General features: G+C 43.5%; 1 protein-coding gene across 1 annotated transcript in view; it reads left to right on the top strand.

Annotated features, from left to right (window-relative positions):
- Positions 1 to 1,902: 1,902 nt before the first annotated feature.
- srcin1b (SRC kinase signaling inhibitor 1b) overlaps positions 1,903 to 16,151 on the top strand; it is a 56,515-nt gene continuing 42,266 nt past the window's right edge. The window contains exons 1-2 of the mRNA XM_070852177.1: positions 1,903 to 1,906; positions 5,692 to 5,999. Coding sequence (XP_070708278.1) covers positions 1,903 to 1,906; positions 5,692 to 5,999 — 312 coding nt within the window. The remainder of the gene's footprint in view (positions 1,907 to 5,691; positions 6,000 to 16,151) is intronic.

The raw sequence follows: 16,151 nt of genomic DNA, 5'->3' as shown, positions 1-16,151 counted from the left end.
CACGTACAATGTGCTGAATGCTTTCTTCTCCCACAGCAGGAGCACCGCTGGTTTTACTACCAATGTGATGTACGTTGTAGGTATAAATCTGTGCTTAAAGGCTAATGTACATGTTACCTAAAGGGAAAGCACAGTCTGTTCTTAATATGGCCGATTGTAGGTTAGACGTATGAGGCAATCATCACCTCTTTTTAAGCGTGACTGCATGCTGGTTCACTGTGATCCTGAACGCCTCCCTGCTGGCAACAGTTTGGAGAAATTTTGTATTCAGCAAAGGCAGACCTTGTTCCAAATATAGCCCACTCAGCGTTCGCGTTCAGATCTTGTTTGGGTTTTATTTTAATTTTCAAGTGCCCTGGAGAGCTGGATATTATAATTTGTGGATGGAGGAGCACTGTTTTTTTTTTTTTTTTTTTTCGTTCACTCATTCCTGCCACAGTGCTTCCCCTTGTAATTAATGATCTCTGATGAATAGAGAGTTTCTGATGGAGAGAAGGGAGAGGAAAAGAGGCAAAGATGGAGTTGGAAGTGAACTTGGTGGCAGCCGGTGGACGGATGCCACTGCCTGGACCTTGGAATATGATTGAGATTATGAAAAAATGAATACATGAATAGATTAATGAGTCAGTGGTCGAAGGAGGAAGGAAGTCATTGGAGATACTTTTCACTATTCAAGACAGAAATACATTAATGGTATTAATAACTGCAGCTGTGGGTGATACGTGTAGCCTGATCGATACAGATACCACTATCAGTACATGAGTTAAAATCCCATTGTTGCCTTTTTCAGTTTAAGCACATAGAATTAAAGGGATAGTTTGGATTGTTTGGTCTTAACAGTGACTGAGATTCACAGTGTACATTTGTTGTAGCATTGGACAACAACCTCTGTCTCAGGGGGTAATTCAAGCACCACTATAGACAGGACTCTATATACGGAGCGCTATCATACCTGTACCGTATATATACAGGCATCAGCAGGTGGACACACTGCAGACACACTTCAACAAACCACAGCTTCCAAATCAAACCCTGCAGAGGAAAATAACATGAAGTAAATTTGAGCGAGGCACAGACGAGTACAAATGAGCAGACCTCAGCCCGATGAAACCATAAAGCTAACAAATGGCCTCTGTCAGACCCTGGCCATCAGTGGCCAAGGTTGTACCACCAACACACTCTCAAACACACACACACACACACACACACACACACACACACACATATATACCTAGCACTCACACACTTACAGCCATGTAATGAGAAATGTTTGGACGTGGCCTTGAGCAGCCTTTTGGAATCTGTCCCGCACAGCTGAAATATGGTATCAGCAGCACAATGACAATCACTCACCTGGTTTTTAGGCTCCCTTCAACTATAATGAACACAGAATAATGAATCTTGAGGCTGCGCCATCGTGGCACCTTTTCTAGAAAGTGTGTGTGTGTGTGTGTGTGCCTGAAAGAGGCACAACACACACATTTATTTCTGTGTTGGAAATATTAGAGACCAGAATATATAATATGTATGTATTGTGAGAGAGAGCTCTCACAAGTGTGTATATATAATATTACTCCCAGGGGGCTTATATACATGTTTTTCACGCAGTAATCATGTATAAAAAGCGCCTACATGCATGAGAGCGAAGCTGAAACATGACATCTCCCCGATGGCGACAACATCACAGTTAAATATTCAACAATCGGAGTAAAGTAAGACAATTACAGTGCAATTCATCAGCCGGACTGGGAGCGCTGTTAGCTGCTAGCAGAGCCATAATAACAGAGGTGGTGCCAGGAGCAAGCTGGGAGGAGGTGGCAGCCCATTAACTACCACCAGGAGCAATAATGACATGGTAGAGTTAAGGCAACATACAGCGCAGAGCTGCAGCTGGTTTTACACATGGGTGAGTAATGTCTTGATAGAAGTAATCTGTGCACGTCTGGACTTCATGTGTGTAGTTTGTGCCTCTAGTTTAATACACAAAATACATTAGATGTTAGAGACCAGAATATAGAGCAGTAGGATAAATTGAAGAGGAATAAATAAGTAAAACTGACACTGAAATGGAAAAGGTTAGCTTTTATTTTGAATAGTGAGCTGGGAGCAAAGGTCAGCCGTCTTAAATCTGTGATCAGAATAAGGTAGCTGATGTCTTATAGACCATAATCAGCCTCAGCAGGAAACAGCAGCGTCTTTTAAAGGGTCGTACGCTGAAAACCACCAACAAAATGCCTGTAGCATGATAAAAACATGAGGCTTCGGCATCTCTAAGGTTTATTTTAGCTCACCATGTCCACCAGAGAGGAAGAAAATATATTGATGAACTCAAAATTGTCATTTCATCTCTCTGTCCCTCCTCCTTATCTTGGAAAAATGATTCCACTGAATGGCCAGAAGTGAAACACTTAGATATGATGAACTATTTGATATTTTGATTTAACCACAGACTGCATAAAAGAAGTGGACAAAATGCCTTAAACCTGCATCCTGCTTTTATGGTCTCAGTCGCTAGTTTACAGTCTTCTTCAACACAACACTGTGTTCATTTAGTAAATTATGGTCCCATTTAGAGGAAGATAGACCAGGAAGCAGGGGTCTTGTGTCACTTCTGGCTTCAAAATCAAGATCTGAGGAAGTCCTGCCACTGATACAAGCCTGCTTCACATGAAGGCCTCTCTGCAGCTGAGGGAAATGACGGCCCCGGTCAGTGTTTGATGAACTATGGCACATTTTAAACAATATATCAGGCGTTTTAATGAAGACAAATGAAGAAATCTGGGACTAAAAAACCGAATATCTGTAATAATTCATCAAGTATTAGTGCACAGATTGGGCAGAAAGTGAGCGCTGGGTGAACTGGGCAGCTCTCAGCTGTGATTCTGTGTCTTTCTACGAGTATAAACGACACATTTTGAGCACGTGACTGCTCTGGTTACATCAAGTTAAAATGTAGGACAGACGGACTGCATCATCACTGGAACACAGTTGTTTGTAAGAGGACCTTTTGCAGTAAATTCCTGCAGGTATCGCAGCAGATGACCAGCAGTGCTTCTCATGGTAAAATATAGCATCTCTTTGTCCCACATACGTTCTCAGCCCTCCCCTCCACATGGTAGGGCTTTGCTCAAGGCTTCACATAAATTAAAGTGACAAGCTGCTGTCTGGATGCTCCTCCGTCTCTCCCAGCGCCCCTCTGTTTTATAAAGCTCTTTTTTCCCCCTACCATGGATACACACCGGCATGCCGCGGTGCTCCTATTGGAAGATTTACATCTGGGACCATCTCAAACGCTTTCTAACAGACAATTTACAGCTGCAAATACTGCCGTTGTTAGGCTGAATCCCCTTAGGAGTGACTTTTCAGGTTCTCAGTGAGAGCGATTGAAAGTGACTGTGCTATTCATGCCACAATGCTTTTGAAATAACAAGAAGCTAAGCTTAATGAAGCTCTCTTCTGGAGGGTGTACTTGCTGGGGATGTGCTCCACTCACTTTTAATAACCCCAGAACTCCTGATTTCAATGTGCCCCTCACGTCTTCCTGTCTAGATAATTCAATATGCGAGCAGTAATAATAGATACTGTTTACTCAGTGAGCTGTTATCATATGCTGGCATTTAGACCTTTTCTTTTTTTTTTGTTTTAGCAACATACAACCACAACAACTATCACCTTGTGGGGGAATCGGTTGCGGTAGCTGAATTTCAAGCTGCGTCACATAATTTCTTAAGTGCAAGCTAATGAAGTTTAAGGTCCCGCTGCAGTGCTCCTGTAGTTGCCCAGCAGGCAAATGAGAGGACCTTACAGCCCGGATCAATAAGGTGTAGAGACTCTGCCTGCCTCCGTCTGGCTCCACAAGTCACATCATTTACAGTTTGCAAAAACAAACAACCTGCAGAAACGGGAACAAGTCAGAAGCTTGTTGTACACAGCCTCTGAGAGTTTGCACTGTTTACAGTATGTGAATATATGTCGGTGTGCTGAGATTGTTTAATGTTTCATGGATGTAGTCGGAGAAAAGAGGCGGCAAGGTTTCCCTGAAAGTTTAACAGAGGAACGGTCACCTTTTATTGAACTGAAGCTGCGTTTCACTCAAACATTGAGTCAGTTTTAGTGTCACTGCATCACTAGAGTTTCTCCATACTTTACATTTGCCATAATAACATTATTACTACTAATAATAATGATAATAAAGATAATACAGCATTATTAAACACATAAGATAAGATGAGCTCTGGTTTGTTCCATCTTAGTTAGTTCTTGGTTGTTGTTTTTAGTAAATTTTCATTAATTCAACCTTTTTATTAAAAGTAATTAGCAGGAAAACAAATAAGCACAAACAGTTAACAGTTAGTTTGTGATCATGGCTTTAAAAGCACCACTCAGACGGATCAGATTTAGATTTTTGTTCTGTCTTCTGTTTAATCCCTTAACTGTGACTGATCACCTTCAGCGTGCCGGCAGTGCTTTATGTCTCAGTGGTCACAAGAGGGCACTAAACCTGACTGCATGCGAGACGACGACGTTTCCATTTACATCACTTCTCCTTGACTGATGGTGGCACACATGTGAGACAGTTCTGCTGCCATATGATAGCAGGAGATGTTGCAGCGCTGCGGTTCTTTCTTGCCTCGGGGTTCCCAGTTGTTGGGATAGACAGATGCTGCAGCTGTTTTCACAAAGGGTGTATTGCTAGAGGTGTGTTTGTGTTTCTGTGGCACTCTCATGTGTGTGTGTTTGTCTGTTGTTTCTCCCTGAAACACAAACACACACACTCCTATTGGTCTTCTAGACGTTATTATAGTGCAGGATGCTCAAGGACAAAATGAGCGCACGGATGTTACTGCTGGAGCTTTGTTCGTCGTCACATTAACACTCTCGCTGCTGCTCACTTGACAGGCCTCCAGGTTTAATCTGTTAACTGTTCACACAATGCAGGGGGGAGCTGTACTAGAAGCACCAACATCTCACCTGCTTTTACAGTGTAATCAACAATTTAAAGCACCTCCACACATCTGCCAACTGTTTAGCCACATGTGCTTCACATTAGCTGATGGTTTTTAGGCTGATTTTCCACCTTTCAGGCAGCTGTCGCCTCTTATTTAATTCAGTAAACTATGAAAATGATCTTGTAGAGACTTGAACTGATATGAGTAACTCATCACAATGAACTATTTGTGGCCTTGACTGCACACAAGCTGTTTTTCTTCACCTCAGAAACATCAATTCGCTTCCACACAGACGTCTTATGAAGTTCTTTTAGTAGCTGTCTGCAGCTTTCAGTCATTTCCCACGAGGGTTAGTCACTGGATAGATTTGTCATTGAATTGTAGATGTTCAAATTTCCGTCTAGTCTGAGCCCCTTCAGGAGTCCTTTTCTATGTCTGCCCAAAAGTTGAGCTTCAAAGCTGATTTTTGTCAAAAACGGCAGAAAACGCAGCACAAGGTCTGTTTTGATGTCTTTCAGCTGACTACTTGTACACTGTTTTAGGTAAATTCACGTCTCTGTATATGAATTTAATCCTGAAATAATCCAGTGGCTACCTGAGGAGTTTGTATTGTAAAGTATTTGTAGTTTAAATCTTTAAACGCCACTGTTTCATTATTTTATCGTATGATCTCACTGCTCACTCCTTCACTTCCTATCCCTCCCTCTTCTTCTCTTTAAATCCTCCCCCCGTCCCTCTGCAGGTCGAGAGAAGAGAAAGGGTCCCATGATCTCTGCCGGTGATGCCGAGTTCCCGCGGGATTACCACACCCTGGCCGCCCGCGGCGGCCGCGGGGCCCGGCGGTTCCCCGACAACACCAACGGGGGCTTCACGTCGTCCTCGCTGGACCGCCGGCACAACGCCGTGGCCGCCAAGAGCCTGGAGGCCCTGAACAGCATTCACAAGGCGGATATCGAACGCCAGCGGGACGCCCTCATGGACCTCCAGAAGAGCAAATACTCCAACAGCCCCGGGAGCCTGTCGCAGGGCTCGGCTCCTGCTGGGCGACAGGTATCCTCACCGTACACGTCGTCCATCTAATGAGCTCACAACAACAAACAGGAAAACAAAGACTGCTTTAATGTTCACCAGGGTACCGTGGGCATCATTATATCTGCATCACTGGTGGTCTTGACTGTAAAATCCTTGTTAATACCACACATAATAAGCTACATCTCACTCTGACTCAATTCATTTCCATAAAAGAAGACTAAGGTTATTTCCTGTAATCCTCCCGAGGGCCAGCAGACATACTTTACCTAAACCACATATGTTGTATCAAATAATAATCTGTAATTGAAGCAGTTTGCATTGTGACATGATCGTCAGATATACAAGAAATCGTTACTGTTTTCATTTTTCTGTCTTTATAAAAATGCTCCACTGCCTAAATGTTGTTTATTAAGGGATTAATTTCCCCTTAGAAATGGACACCAGAGCAACAACCACAAATTATAGAAAATTATAGAAAGGAAACGGCTAAACTGTTTTTGTTTTGAAAGACGGTGAAGAATATCTTGGTTCATAGCTTTGGGTAATGAAATGCTCTTCTTGGACGTTGGATCTGCGGTTGCTTATTACCCGGCTCAAATAGCAGCTTACTGAAAGTTTGAAAGTTAATTTGGGACTTCATAAGACACGAAGTCGAAAGACTGCAGCGCCAGGACGAGGAGCATACACACACTGGCTGCATTGTAAATATATTACATCAGTGATATTAGCCTATTAAGCTATGTGGCTAGGCTAAGTCTGCATGTTGAAGTATCCAGGGACGAGATACTGAACCCCAAATTGGTGCTGAGGAGCAGGTTGTCACCTTGTCGTCAGTGTATGAATGGACGTAGTGGTCAAAAAGGAAAACAGAGACCGTGAGCAGGCTGTGGAGATGAATTTGTGAAGCAAAGGAAGTTGAGTGTTTGAGGATGTTGTTATTCTGTGTGAAAGACGTTAAAGGAAAACATGGCTGATATCCCAGAGACCTCTGCTGAGCCCGGAGTGCAAAACTCACCGCTCTTCGTCTCAGTGAGACACGTGGAGCTACAGCAACAAAAAACATGTCTTCCTGCTCATTAATATGATCAGAAATGCTTCCATAGCAACGGTGTGTAATTTCTGTATAACAGAGCGTTTCTATGGACTGGAACTCTAATTGACCAATCAGAATTGAGTATTTTATAAGGCTGCGTAATAGATAACAATAAATACCAAAGGATCTTGTTGTAAATCAATGATGGGACCATTTACCTTAACAGAGACTTATATTCATATTGCCTACTGGCACACAGGCCACATACTCACCAGAGGTGACAAAATAATTCATTTATAAAGCAGAAATGCTCAGCAGAAATGAAATGCAGGGATATTTTAGAGCGAGAGATTGGATTTTTGTCATTTCCTCGAATATATTCGGATGGAGGTAGTTGATGAAAACATGCACTGAAACTTCAGGAGTTCACTTTAAACTTGTGGAACATTTTAATGGAAGTTTACCTTCTGTTAGCAAGATGCAGCAAACTCTACCAAAATGTTTTGCTGCTGCAGTATAAATACATATTCCATCTCGATCTAGACGTCCATATAATAACAGATCTAAAGGAGAGTGCAGCCGTGGGGGAGGAACGAGCTCTCTGAGTGCTTTCTGTTTCCACACGTGACCGTTTTCTTCTTGGGAGATAATGACGGCACAATGGCGAGCTCAGAAACCCACACAGGCGCGTTATGTGGCGAGATGCCTCCGGGGGCTTCAGACACACGCGGCGGAGGTATTTTCATGACCGGACTGCAGGGTCAGTAATGGCCAATTTTTAAGCGGTTATCATCTGAAAGAGTCGGCAGTAGAATATGGAGAAAGAGGGTTTTAAGTGAGACGGTGAGAAAATGTCAGACTGTGAAATGCTGGCCTCACTGCTCCGTCACATCTCCTACCTCTCTGCTCTCCCTTTCATGCTGCCATCAATCACCACACGCTCCGATGATGACACCTGTGACAGATGGTCAAAACAGAGCGGCCTGCCTCAGCTTCTCTCTGTGAGGCTTAAAGGAGGAGTTCAACACTTGGGGGAACTATGTTTGCGTCCTTTTCCAGCCTCATGGGATGGCCTCATGTGATTAGCCTAGCTTAGCATAAAAAAGCTGGAGGCCATGGATGTGTTGGAAGAATTGGACACCAGACAGAAGACGGCACCTTTTCAGAGACTTAACTAAAAGAGTTTCCTGTGCGTCAGCTTCTGGTCCACTTGGTCGCGTTGGTGATTGAACGCTCTAATTGAACTCTGCTTGACTCCAGAAATGTCCTCCAGGATTTGACCCAATAGTTTTTAAAAACATATACGTAGCAAACCTGTTTTTAAAATATTACAGACATGTCCGACCTGGTAGTAACCTTGCAACATATGGTAGACTAATAAATGGAGATTAAAGTAAGAGAAGAAGAACAAGCGATCAGCACTTTTCCACAGGGTCGTGTGGAGGTGCGGGTGTGTTTGTTTGTGTTTTTAGAACGTATCTGAACATGTACAGGTTCCGGTCGGGTCTCGGATCCTTGTGACCCAAGCACAGAGCTAGCCGCTAGCCTCCAGTCTTAATGCTAAGCTAGGCTAACCCCGTCGTGACTCCAGCTCTGTGCTTCACACACAGACACACAGACATGAAACTCCTCGTCTCACTCTCACTAAAAAACAAACAAACTAATAAGCACATTTCCCCAAATGTTGAACTATTCCTTTAAGTGTGCCCTCTCTCTCTCTCTCTCTCTCTTCCTCTAACCCTTCTTATTCCTCCCTCTGTGCCTCCGTCAGCCTCTGTCCATCACGTCTCAGACTCACCCATCCAACTCCTCCCTCCTCTCCACCCACTCTTTCCTCTTTCATGTGCTGTGTCTGTTTACCCGAACCCCACCATCCATCTCCCGATGAAAAAGGTGGACTGAGACATGGGCAGAGAGGGAGAGAGAGAGAGAGAGAGGGGAGAGAGGGGAGAGATGGAGAAACAGGTGGAGTCTGCTGTCGTCATGGCAACCCGCCGTCTCCCATATAAGGCAACTGAGTGATATCATATGTTTGGCAATGCCTGGGCTTTGGAAGGAGGCACACGCTGTACTGAGTGAGACAGCAGCAGGAGAGAGAACGAGCGACAAGAGGAGACAGTGAAGGAAGGAGGGAGGGTTTTTTTATCGTTTGTGTCAGCAGGGACGAAGGGGGGGAGAGAGAGAGTGACAGACAGAGGAGGAGAGAGAGAGAGAGGGAGAGAGGGCAGGACAGGAGGAGGGGCAGAAAGGGAAGCTAACTGCCTCTTAGGCGCTACTACGGGTACCAGCGAGGGGGACTCTGGCGGATCCTCAGGGCGCGGGAAAGACACAGAGCCGCAGTGAGGAGAAAAAAAAAAAAAAAACATGGAGAGGGGGGAGGAGGAAGAGGGAGGCATGTGGAGCGGGAGGATGCGCCTGGCGGCCAACGCGCTCGTTAAGTAGCAACGGTAACTCTCTCTAACCCCGTCCTTGCATCCTCAGCTGAGACGTTTTGGCGTGCCTCTGTGGCGCTGCCATGACCGTGTGACGCTGCTGCTGCTGCATGAATGATGATGGAGTGATGTAAAGTGCAGGAGTGTATACGTGTGTGTGTGTGTGTGTGTGTGTGTGTGTGTGTGTGTCTTCCTACTGTACGTTGAGGTGTGTGCGTGTGTGTGTGTGACACAAGTGATGTGAAGCCAGGTAGACCCGATGAGCACGCAACCTGTCTCCTCCTCCCTTTCTGCTTGGTGTCAGTGTGTGAGCAGGTGTGTGTGTGTGTGTGTGTGTGTGTGTGTGTGTGTGTGTGTGTGTGTGTGTGTGTGTGTGTGTGTGTTTTCAGGGGAGGGTCCGCTTGCTCGCGGAGCAGGCAGGTGTTGGCCAGGTGTGTCTGTGCTGCCGCAGTGACGAGTGTGTCATGCATGTGCGTGAATGCATGCGTGCAGAAGAAGAAACACAAGAAGATGTGTGTGTGTGTGTGTGTGTGTGTGTGAGCACAGACACAAGTGCGTATTAATGTATGAGTGAGTGCACATGTGTGTGTGTGTGTGTGTGTGTGTGTGTGTGTGTGTGTGTTTGGGCTGGAGAGGAAGCAAGGCGGACTGAGTGTTGGGGGGGAGTGGGTGGGTACAAAAATGGCTACTTGGCATGCAGGTCAGGCACGCATGTCTCTCTGCTCATCCCTCTCTTGCTGTTTCTGTCTTTTTTTTTTTCTTCCCCCTGTCTTCCTCCCCTCGTCTCTCTAAGCCCTGTCTGTCTGTCTGTCCGTCTGTCTCTGTGCATATGAGCGTCTTGGGATTTCAGCTCAAGTGATTGAGAAATATTGCAGGCAGTAATCATTGAGTCACGGTGCATAGGGGGCCTGTTTGTGTTAGATGAGACAGGTTTTATGTTCCAAAAGATGTCCGCTTGTTGGTGCATTAAATTATTTGTGGATTGACTTGGCGGAAGATTCCAATTTCAGGTGAATAAACCAAGCGAGTGGGTGATTACACAGTGCACAGCTCCTCCGTGTGAATGCTAGGTAAGATATATTAGGGATTATAACACAATGGGTGCTTGACTTCACAATTATCAGCTGTTTTGCTTCTGTCACAATAATTCTGACAAGCACCTGTGAGCACGGTGATAATATTAACACCTATTTCCCAGTTGCCATTAATTCCACATAATTGTGAAGCGCTTCAAAGTTAAAAAACACGAAGCCGGCAGGAGGTAATGGAGGTCGTTAGCTCTGCATTTTTTAGGAATTATCCATGACAGCGTTATTACTCTTCTGTAAGTAAGTGAAGTGGTGAGCGATGCGTGTGTGTGGGGCGCTTATTGATCGCATGAAGCAGAAACTGATCAGCCAAGATCGGTCACAGTATCACAACACGAGTTCTGCAGACGTACAGAGTCCTCTCTAACGTAGAAACAGCTACAGGCTGGTGCACGTCAAGTGCAGACGCTAGAGCATTAAAACATCACTATTACATAGAATAGAATACAACCTCATGGTCCTCCGAGGTAAAAACACATGATTAAAACATGCATTACATGTATATACCTCCCGTACACATGTATGTAGCATACATAACACATATAACGTCGTCCACAGTGTCTCGTTCAGAGCGGATAATGACCTCTGTTGTTTTACTGGAGTTGAGCTCAGCTGCACTCTGCTGACACCAAACCTGGAGAGCACTCACGCTGCTTTCCAGTCACGTCGCCCTTGTAGAAAAGGCCAGCGAAGGCCGTGCCATCTGCATATCTGTGTCAGTCACAGTTAAAATAAAATTGTCATAAGTTTTTCATTTGTAAGTGGTACACACGACAAAGACATTGACAGTGTTTGTAAAATCCCAAAGAAACATCTTTTTTTATTCTGATTTTTACTTTAAACTTATTGAAGTTCATTCATGTGGACTCAAGTTTAGTTTAGGGTTGAGTTCAAGACAGAAACATTGATCTTTATCCCTTTTATCCGAATATTAAGACTTGCTTGGCTGATATACCGTCTGTCCTCAGCTGAATAGATCCACCGAACTGAAGTTAGACACTTACCAGATCTGTGTAAGTGTCGACCGTGCTGTTCTGCAACACAGGAGAAAACAGGGAGGCTAAAGAAACATCATTTGGGATGCAGAATCTGGACTTAGACTTTAACTGTTACATTAAAAGGGAACAGAGGAGCTTAATTGTGTTATTTTGCAGCTGACCGACACTGTTTTGGTCACCGTGTTTTTGGACGGAGGCCTACAAACCACACAGAGCTCTGAAATCTGGGTCACAGCAGCCCACAGGCCTGTTGGTCTTTCTTTCCCAAACCCTGTTTCTTCTATCTGCCTTCCTTCACTCCACATTCCAAAATAAAGTGAGATGGATTTCAAAAGAGAGCAGAGCAAAAATATTTGGAGTCCAGGCAGCTCCCCGAACAGCTGCTCAAACATGAATTAAGTTCCACCTACACCTTAGTTTAATTATTAAGGGACTTTGTTTAATCAAAAGCTCTCACAGCATATGTGAGAGACAACATTAACACACCTGTGCTCCCAATCCACAGCCACAGCGAAGTTACTCCAAACTGCAAGTCAGCATTTGAATTAATGCGTCGACGCTCCGTTGTCTGCACACTCTCACCTCCGCGGAAATCTTTGCAAATGGTTTGTTGTGACAGTTGTTTGTAGGTTTGTAGACTTCTGTGCTGCAGACACGGCAACCGGAGAGGTGATGAGTGAGACAAATATTTAAACACCATCCGCCGAGCGGTCGTGTTTCCTGTCGTTGGGGTTAGTGTAAGGGATAGTGCTGTGACGTTTGGCTCGAAGTTCCCCTACAGAGAAGAGTCGGGATCATTTGTAGTGAGGCGTTCTGTGGATGAAGTCGTCCCCCATAATCAAAGAAGGTGAAGAACTTAAACTGTGGAGCCCTGCGCTCTGTTTTCACAGATCTGATGGGTGGAAGGAGACAGACTGAGACTGTTCAGTTGCATTTTTGCAGCCATTTTTGGAGACAGTGCTGCACCGTTGTTCTGTTTCTTCTGATAAAGCCTGCCTATCAGCTTACATGATTTTCTTTGGATTTCACTGCGACATGCACAAGTTTATGGTCCCGAAAATGGAGCTTTGAATGTTTTAGAGGATTTGATGTGGAATATATTTGCTTTATAAAAGATAATTGACAAAAAAAGAAAAAAAATTGACATTTAAGGTTGAAATAATGTCCTTTATTCTTATAATGTACAGTGTTTCTGAATGTTGTACACCTTCACAAAACCTCTGTGAAACGTGTAAGTGAGCATAATATGTTCTAGAGTTTAGTGTTATTTACTATTTAATATCATGTGGTTATGTTTCAACATTTATACCCACTATTCTGTGAACTCGCTTCGTCTTATGTTCGGCGTTTTTTAGCTCAGAGAGAGAGTCCGTCAAGCTAGCAGCTTCACCAGGTGCATCCTGGGTAGGCAGAGCAAGGTGTGCAACACTTGGCTCTGTGTGTGAACCGTGAAGAAATTCACAGGCTGTAAAACGCCTCCATGCGCTGTTATTGAAGGTTTCTGTGTTTCATCCTCTGGTATCAGAATTATTCCTGATTCTTCCTGTCAGTATTTATTATTTTGAGTTGCTTAATAAGTGATTTAATGTGCAGTTTGTACGTGTGGAGACTGCTAGTAGCAACGCTAAGAGCTGATCTCAGGAAAATACATAAAATAAGATAAAATAAAACGGCACATTGCTACTTGTGAAGATTCTCTATTGCCACAGCATTTATCAGTACTGCAGCTAAGATGGAAAACATATTCATTTGTCTGCTCCCTTCAATGATGCCTCTCAGTCCTCTGCTGCAGCTTTTTCCAAAGTCCCTGATCAACCGTGACTTCTCAACACTTTTAGTCAAACAATAATATATATAGAAACAGACATGTTGGCACAAACAGGAGCAGCCAGTTCCAAACATCCCATCCTCACCCAGAAGCTAATTCTGTGCCTTCATGTGTGATTAATAAGACGCTGTAAGATTACAGTTGCCTCTTCTTTTGAGGCAGAGAGACCTCAGAAGAAATAAATAAAATAATAAGGCCTGTGTTTTAATTGGCCAATACCAGGCGAGTATTGTATTTAGCTTTGCACCACTTTGAATTAGATTATGTAATTGTTGCTGTGACCCGCAGTAATGATTATTCACAGCTGTAGTTAGAACTACAGAACCAGTACATTACTATCTCTTGTCGTGACTGTATTTTACATTCAGCCTCTTGTTGCTGCTAAAACATGACTGAGTCTTTATTAAAGCTGATGATGACTTTTACTTTTTGTGCCCATTCGTCCAAAGTTGAATATCTCAACAACTATTAGATCTGCTGCCATATTATTTTATATCCTATATTACTTTTACCCCCTCAGGGTCAGTTGTATTATTGTAATACATCAGGGGAGAATACGGAGGTCAATAAGCGAGAAAATATCTTACACCAACAATTTTTTTGAGAGGTTCTGCTGAGTAACAAACACATATTGAGCTAAAAACCAAACCTCCTTGGCAGACGAAACCAAACCAGGCTAAATATTTGATAACAGAGTTATTGAACGGCCTTGTATGGGCCACACAATGTCACTTCTCTTGGAGGAAAGCCATCCGTTCCTTCTCTTTTATACTCTGTCCTCATTGATGGCAGAACTCTGAGACTTTGTGTTCGGATTTATTTTCAAAACGTTCGGCACTCTTAAGTCCACGAGCAGTGGAAATAGCTTCATCAGGCTTCACACAAGATGCCTCTCATGCAGGAGAGGAGGACAGACTCTCGAGTGACATGAACCTGGAAGTTGTGCATAGTTTAGGGAGTCAGAAGTACGTGGCCATCAATCAGCTGCTGTGCTTTAACAGCTTCACTCTGTGGGAAGGAGCTCCACCAGATGTTTGGACCCATTTAGCCACAAGTTAAGTCCAGCACTGATCCGGTCGGACTCACAGTCTGCGCTCCAGTTCAGGGCCTCGTCATGTTGAACACGGGAGAGAGTCCTGCACAAACTATTGTCAGAAACCTGGAATAACACATTACTTTTTGCCGCAGAATTAAAGGTCCAATTATGTCCATATTTTTTATTTTGAATTTAAATATGTGCCCCTGGTTTGCCTACAGACGCTGAGTAAAGACCGTCCTCTCTGTTTCTTCTGCTCCATCCTTCAGTAAATGTGCGTGAAAACACTGCGTTTAGATTTGGCTCCTTTTATGATGTCATAAGGGGGTCTGTTGAACATGTGACCTCCTCCAGCCAATCAGCAGGACGACTAAAAACCGGCTCCTGGTGACATGAAGATGTCGAAGGCGAGAGCGAAGCAGCAGATTGTTTCTGCTCTTCTAAAACGGAGCGTTCAGACAGAGGCAGCCATGTCTGCTATAAGAAAAATAGTTTTTTATTTTAGCTTTTTGAACATTAAACCATGTAAATCTGTTTGAGCAGGACCCCCAAATACAAGGATGAACTTTAAAATGAGCAGAAAATGGGGTTGACCAATCAAAAACTTTACTCTGCCCTTTAGTTTGTTGTCAAACATGTTAAAAACAGGAAGGAATGGAAATATCACCGAGGCAGCGTAGAGAATGAATAACATTTTGCAGTACAATAGCTAAAATAGACTGTTATAAATGAATAAATATCCTGAGCCAGTAATAAATAAAACAAAGCAGCCTGTTAAAAGAACAGTGGGATCAGGAGCTGCATGCAGTGGCAGCATATATATATTAAATCTGTGTAGTATGTATCACCTCAATCTGTATACACCTGTATTATATGTATATTCCACTCTTAATCTAATCTGTATATTATATTTATACAGCCTGTATATCATGTCTATATTCATTCATTCATCCATATAACCACATATTATGTCTACTAGCACACATGTTCACAGCACTAATCTGTATATAACATCTGTAAACATCCTTACTCTGTATATTCTGTACATACTCCAGGCATTTCATTGCCTTGTACTGTACAGGTGTAATGACAATAAAGTTGAATCTAATCTAACGTAAAGCAGTGCAGAGGGCCGACTCTAAGTCAGGGAGTTCATAAGCCTCACAGCCTCTGGGAAGAAGCTCCACTTTAGCCTTGTTGTTCTGCCTCATGCACGTCCTCCGAGGACTGCTGCTTATCGTCTGAGCAGCTTTAACCACTCGTTCCCATACCAAAAGTCTTCAGGATGCTCCTGGAGGGTGCGTTCAAAGGTCCCATATTCTGCTCATTTTAAAGTTCATAGTTTTATTTTGAGGCAAGGCACATTTATTTGTATGGCACCTCTCAGACACGAGGCAATTCAAAGTGCTTTACTGGGACATAAAACACAACAAAAACAAGACACAGAAGCATTAAATTGCATGTAAAAGATAATAAAAACACAAGGAAATAAAGCTGAAGAGAAGCTGCATTACAAGACAATAAAAGCATGTGTATAAATAGTGACAAGTCCTACTTGAACAGGTTTGCATGGTTTGATGTTCAAAAAACAGATTTGGAAAGCAGACATGGCTGCAGCTGTTTTCAGCCTCTGTCTGAACGCCCCGTTTTAGAAAAACAGAAACAATCTGCAGCTTCGCTCTCGTCTCGGACATCTTCGCGTTACCAGGAGCTGACGTTGGGAAGGAAGAAGTGTTTTCATTCACATTTACTGAG

The sequence above is a fragment of the Pempheris klunzingeri genome, chromosome 20 (assembly GCF_042242105.1).
Source record: "Pempheris klunzingeri isolate RE-2024b chromosome 20, fPemKlu1.hap1, whole genome shotgun sequence".
Taxonomy (NCBI): domain Eukaryota; kingdom Metazoa; phylum Chordata; class Actinopteri; order Acropomatiformes; family Pempheridae; genus Pempheris; species Pempheris klunzingeri.
The sequence above is the reverse complement of the archived record's forward strand: the minus strand, read 5'-3'. Positions and strand labels throughout refer to the sequence as shown.